A 6,310-nucleotide genomic window follows, 5' to 3' on the forward strand; every position below is an offset into this window, starting at 1 on the left:
ATAAGGAGAAAATCTTTGTGACTTCGGGCTGTGCAAAGATTTCTCAGGTACAACAGCAAAATCATGATGAAGAAAAAAATGATAAGTGAGATCTCATCAAAATTAAAAACTTCTGGGGGCACCTGGATAGCTCAGTCGGTTAAGTGTCCGACTTCGGCTTAGGTCATGATCTCACAGCTCGTGAGTTCAAGCCCCGCATCGGGCTCTGTGCTGACAGCTCAGAGCCTGGAGCCTGCTTCGGATTCTGTGTGTGTCTCTCTCTTTTCGCCCCTCCCCCACTAGTTGTGTGTGTGTCTCTCTCTCAAAAATAAACAAAAACATTAAAAAAAATTTTTTAAATAAAAACTTCTGATCTTTGAAAACCACTGTTAAGAAAATAAAGACAGGCCACCAACTGGAAAAAACTATTGGCAAAATGCATATCTGCTAAAGTATTTGTATATACATTATATATAAAGACTTCAGAATTCAGTGATAAGAAAACAACCCAATAAAAATGGGTAAAAGGTTTGAACAGACAATCACCAAAGAATACATGCAGATAGGAAATCAGCACCTGAAAACCATCACTTTGTTATTAATCTTTCGAGAAATGTAAAGTAAAAGCTTGATGAAATCTACTACATATTTATTAGGATGGCCCAAAGCAAGCAAACAAACAAACAAAAACAAAAAAACCAAAAAACAGAACAACAAACAGCAAACAAACAAACAAAACCATACACACACCATCAATAATACCAAGTGCTGTCAGTAATGTAAGGCAATGACAGCTCTGGTGGGAATCCACTGCTGGATTGAATGCAAAATGGTACAGCCTCTCCGGAGATGACAGTTTATTATAAAGTTAACATACGTTTCCCCACTACGTAACAATCTACTTCTAGACATTACCCAAGAGAAATGTAAGCTGCCTGCACACAAAAACCTGTACATGAATACTGACAACAGTTTTTTTCATAATACCAAAAACTGGGAGCAACCCAAAAATCTTTGCACTGAGGAATGCATAAACTGTGACATTTCCATCCAATGGAATACTGCTAAGCCTTGGAAAGGAACAAACTACTGGGAACATAGACATTGTGCTAAGTGAAAGAAGGCAGACTCAACAGGCTACATCTTGTTTGATTCCATTCACAGGACACCCTCCAAAAGGCAAAATGATAGGGACAGAAAACACATCAATTGTTGCCAAGAGCTGAAGGTAGAGCACAGGATCGACCCCAATGGGTGCCTGAGAATTTTGAGGGGGGATGGAACTCTTCTCTATCTTGGTTGAGGTGGTAGTTATGTGGCTTCACTCCTTTGTCAAAATTCAGAACCGCACGCTAAATTGGGGGAATTTTACAGCAGTAGACAACATACACACAGTCTCTCCCATTTAGGACCTTATATTCTCATCGAGAAGCATCCTTGTAAACTGGCACTGATGGTCCTCAGTGATAATCATTAAAAGAGTGCTAAGTGCCAGGCAAGATGGGGAACAGAGAAGGGGCTCCCAAATCAGAGAGAGAGAGAGAGGGAGGAAGGGAGTATATATCTTATGTCCAAAGGAACCCTATTGTAAGAAGTATAACGCTTAGTGCTTTGCCTGGATAATTGTACATCTTCATGGTAAGCTAAGTGAGATAATAGGCTTTCTTTCTTTTTAAGTATTATTCTTTATTTTTATGCAGAGAGACGAAAGAGTCACATGATCTTGCAAAGGCTGTTGTGACAAACAGCAGTTGCTTATCACCCCCCAGAGGAAATCACTTTTCCTCAGGATAAGATATTTTCACTTATCTCCCTGTCTCTAAGTAATATTCATGTTATGTTACACTTGACTTTTCAGTTTTAGATGCCATCTAATGACTTCCCGTGAATGAAAATGAGATTTTCGGGGCCTCTGGGTGGCTCGGTTGCTTAATCATCTGACTTCGGCTCAGGTCATGATATCATGGTTCATAGGTTCGAACCCGACATGGGGCTCTTGGCTGTCAGCACAGAGCCTGGAGCCTGCTTCGGATTCTGTCTCCCTCTCTCTCTGCTCCTCTCCTGCTCATGCTCATGCTCTGTCTCTGTCTCTCTCTCTCTCAAAAAGAAAATTAAAGGGGCGCCTGGGTGGCTTAGTCGGTTAAGCGTCCGACTTTCGCTTAGGTCATGATCTCGCGGTTCGTGGGTTTCGAGCCCCGCGTTGGGCTCTGTGCTGACTGCCAGCTCGGAGCCTGGAGCCTGTTTCAATCTGTGACTCCCTCTCTCTCTGGCCCTCCCCTGCTCACGCTGTCTCTCTCTCTCTCCTAGAAATAAATAAAACATTAAAAATTAAAAAAAAAAAGAAAATTAAAAAAAATCAACATTAAAAAAAGAAAAAATAGAATGTGAGATCTTCGTCTACCGCTTTGTTCCTTCTGCCTCTAGTGCACAGGTTCACCCTTCCCCACCCCCACCCCCATTAGAGCTCTGTGACAATTTGATGAGATCAGCACTACTGTTTACATTACTGTGTCTATGTGAGCACCTGCCACAGCTGAACGAGGAGTAAACCAACGACTTTTCCTTCCTGCCACACCTTTGTATTTTCTTTGACATGAAAACTTGTAACGTGTTGTGTTTGCTTGGTTTTCTAGCCCACGCCACTTTTCAACCACATGCTCTTCCTTTGTTTGCCAAAATCTCCTTCCTGTGAGCTGCGATGCGTCAGGTGTGTTATCAATTCCACCTTCCAGAAGATGACTTTCCTGGGGCCCTCCGACCCTCTACAGTCTGGCCTGGCCACCCTGTGTGTCTGGCGCTCAGCTGTCGCTCTGGGATCTTCTGTCACATCATCGCGGGGGGCCTCCCTTCTTTTCTCCCGTGCAGTTTGGTTTCTCTAGCCCATGCATTTCTTCTTGGTTACACTGCAATGGGCTTCCTTTTGACATTGAGAAATGTTCCACCAGACTTCCTGCCACGTAGCCAATGCTCAGTAAAATGAGAACCTTCATCATAATTACAAAAGCACAGTGGGGGTAACTTGGGGTGTGGGGGAACTTTCTGGGCACATTGAACGGCACTCCTTGTTTACCTGGCTGTTCAGCTGAGGGCTGGGAAGGGTCCTCTGGGTTCAGTTCAGGGCAAGTGGCTCACATGCGGGTGTGTTCTCAGCCACTTGTCCTCCACCCAGCTCCGGGGCAATGTGTTCACTCTCCTCCAGGCCCTTCTACCCCCTTTATCTCCACGCCTGCTCAGTGGCCCAGTTGGGCATTATTACCCCATCTCTTAGATGGGAAGACTGAGGCCTGAAGTGGTTTGATTACTGTCCTTTTTCACCCATCCTTACACGGGATCTTTGAGAAACCCCGATGAGATTGGCAGAGAGCTTGGAACTGCACGTATTACTTGAAAAATAGTCTAGAGCGAACAGGTGAATCTGTCACCTGATGTCTGAGAAAGGAAGTGACCCTGGTAATCCAGGAGTGTGGGGCAGTCAAGGCAAATAGAGAGGCTCCTTTGTAATGTCCTTCTGCTGCGCCCTGTGCTCTCCCCTCGTGGCCCCTCCCCCGCTCCACTCCAAAGGCAGGTGGTTCCAGAATGGCTTCCTGATCAGCCTGGTGACACCTCCCCCTCTGTTCTACACATTTCCCTTTCCAGGGAAAGGACCATCACTACAATAGGGTTACTGTCCTCCCCTGAATGCCCTGCTTACAGACAGCAGCTGGGAGGGCCAGGGGCAGGTCCGGAGGGACCACACTCTCAGGCAGAGGTATAAAGGGAGAGACTGCCTCTGGCCACCACAGACCCACCTGCAGTCACTATGAAACCCAGAAGCCTCATCACCTTCCTGGTGCTCCTTGCCCTTGAAATCCTCACGTCCTGGGCTGCGGAAAGTACTGCCACAGGTGAGTTGGTGTCTCTCAGGCCGTATCCAGGTGCCAGGGTCTATGATGGCTCTGCATGGCAGTAGTCTCTTCCTGATAGTCCAGGGACTGACCCTGTAGCCACGTTTCCAGTGGTCCGGCCCATGGCCTCTAATTTCAAGCGTCTCTCTGAAGACTTCAGCTAAGAGCTTCTGAGCATCCAGGAACCCACCTTTCGCCAGATGGGCCGTTGACTCCAACCCCCGTGTTGCTTACTTTTCTTTCTCTACAGTTCCTTCTTTACTGTTTGGCCTTTTTCTCCGTCACATCATTTCAGTCTCCATCTGTGTAATCTTCCAAAATGTTCTCTTTTTTTTCTCTTACTGTTTCTTTTTGAAAGGTCGCTCTCTCTCTATTTTCTTGCCAACTGATCCGCCATCTTTCCTTCGGGCTCCGATGAGTCGCCGCTCCTGCTAGCGTGGGCCCTCCCTCTGTACCTGCCTCCCAGTCAACCCCTGGCTGGGATGGTGAGCTCTACCCAGCTGTGCGCTGGAGCTGACTCATACTGGTTCGCAACAGCTGGAGGTTACACTTTTAAGACGCTGGCGAGACAATCCACATCACAATGGTAGGTGGAAATCAGGCATGGTGGCAGTCCAGGGTTGTGGTCATGACTCAGAACCAGCTCCTTCCTCCTTTGTTCTTACTCTTAGGAAAAGCTAAGAGTGGAGCCTGCCCTGTCAGACCCCGTTTCCTATGCCTTGTGTTCGAGCCTCCTGAGTGCCTGAATGACTGGGACTGTCCAAAGGAGCAGAAATGCTGTCCTAGCTATTGTAGCAACTATTGCCTGGATCCTGTAGACCCATCAAAGCAAGGTGAGGAAACAAAGTCCTGGAAGAGGGGACCAGGACACACATCTTGGAGAAACTGGTGGTGGGGGAGGGAGTTCCTTGGTGTTGGGCAGGAAGGTGGGGCAGAGCCAGGGCTGACTGCTGTGCTCAGGTAGTCAGTCCACCAGTTGGTGAGCCAGGCAGCCAGCCAGTCAATCATTTAGCCACTCATTCGGCTAATGAGTCACTCTGTCAGACACTTACAGTGCTGGTTAGGGCACCCTTGGAAGAAAGGGGGGGCTCCTTCAGGACCTGCACTGGCCTCAGTTTGGGTGCTGAGGTAGAGAGAAAGTGATTGGCATGCCTTGTTCTCACCAGTTAAAGTCAATCCTGGGAGGTGTCCATTGGTCATTGGTGAGTGTAAGGAGCCCAACCCCATAGACACCTGCCTAAATGACAGTGACTGCCTGGACAGTCTCAAATGTTGCAAGAGGCCATGTGGGAATTCATGTGTTGAGTCACTGAAAGGTAAGATCCACATCCCTACTAGGCTACGACAACCTAAACTTCCTGGTGCCCTTCCATGTGAAGGCAGATGCTTGGCCTCTCCCTATGCATCCCTGCCACCAACCACGTAGATCCACTGCCCTGCTACACCATTCACCCCCAGCTTTCTAAACAAGAAATCCCCAGGGTCACCTATGACTGGCAGTCTGGGTCCTGGGAGGGAAGTATTACTGGAATGAGCCAGGAGGAAGGAGCCATGATACCAAAGGCAAGAATTTGATCTTTTCCTATCACCTCTGTCTCTCACTGACTGTGTGGCGGTGAGCAACTGCCTGTATCTTTCTTAGCTTCAGTGCCCCCATCTGTAAAATGGACACAGGTATATCCACTGAGATACTAAATGTAAAAATGTCTCTTAAAACTTGAAGTGCTGTGTGCATTGACAGAGTGTTGCCATGCTTATGGCCTTGATAGGCGAGGTTACCTGGAATGGTAGGAAACCCCAGTGTGACGCCCAGGTGTAGAGGCCATTCCAGAATTATCTAGCCCAATGCCATGATTTTACTAGAATGAAGATGGAAGTGGAGAGTCAGTGGACAACCTGGATTTGTTCTTGATTCCTAAATCAAAGGCCACCGCTGTTTTGACCATTCTAGCACCGTGTTCTCTCTCTTTTATCCCAAGGGACATAGGGCCCACTGAAAAGTGGACCTTCTGGGTGGGAGGAACGCAAAGGTCACTGGGATTGTTCCCGTGCTGAGGCTCTGTTTTATTTTCTTTCCACAGATACATTCTTGCCAGTTCAACAAGATTAGGACTTCTTGATATGTGTGGTTGGAGGATTCCTTTTATCCCGAAGCCAAGGAAAGAGGAAAGTGGCTTGGTGAAGGTGTGGCTTTGTGACCAAGTCCTCCATGGGGCTAGGGCTGGGCTTGTCTTATCTGTGTGTGCCCAGCAGCCAATGTGAGGCTTCGCACACAAGAGGGAAATGCGTGTAGGCTCACGAATAAATAAATACACAGTTTTCTCTGCATCTCTGTCTTCCTTGACTCATGGTGTCTGGTCTAGGGTATGAGGGGTGAGGTGAAGAATAACAGGTCTCCATGTATGCGGTTTTAGCCCCCAAGCTAGGAAGTGGAAAAGAAGCGAACA

The 6,310-nt window shown here is 47.4% G+C and overlaps 1 protein-coding gene across 1 annotated transcript; it reads left to right on the top strand.

The window, feature by feature from the left end:
• Nucleotides 1–3,778: 3,778 nt before the first annotated feature.
• LOC120242599 (antileukoproteinase-like) lies at nucleotides 3,779–6,100 on the top strand. The gene is made up of 4 exons (XM_039248459.1): nucleotides 3,779–3,863; nucleotides 4,535–4,696; nucleotides 5,030–5,179; nucleotides 5,945–6,100. The coding sequence occupies exons 1-4, from the start codon at nucleotides 3,779–3,781 to the stop codon at nucleotides 5,971–5,973; spliced, it is 426 nt and encodes a 141-aa protein (XP_039104390.1). The 3' UTR covers nucleotides 5,974–6,100.
• The last annotated feature ends 210 nt before the right edge of the window (nucleotides 6,101–6,310 follow it).

The sequence above is a fragment of the Hyaena hyaena genome, unplaced genomic scaffold (genome assembly GCF_003009895.1).
Source record: "Hyaena hyaena isolate Hyena2069 unplaced genomic scaffold, ASM300989v1 scaffold_312, whole genome shotgun sequence".
Classification (NCBI taxonomy): Eukaryota; Metazoa; Chordata; class Mammalia; order Carnivora; family Hyaenidae; genus Hyaena; species Hyaena hyaena.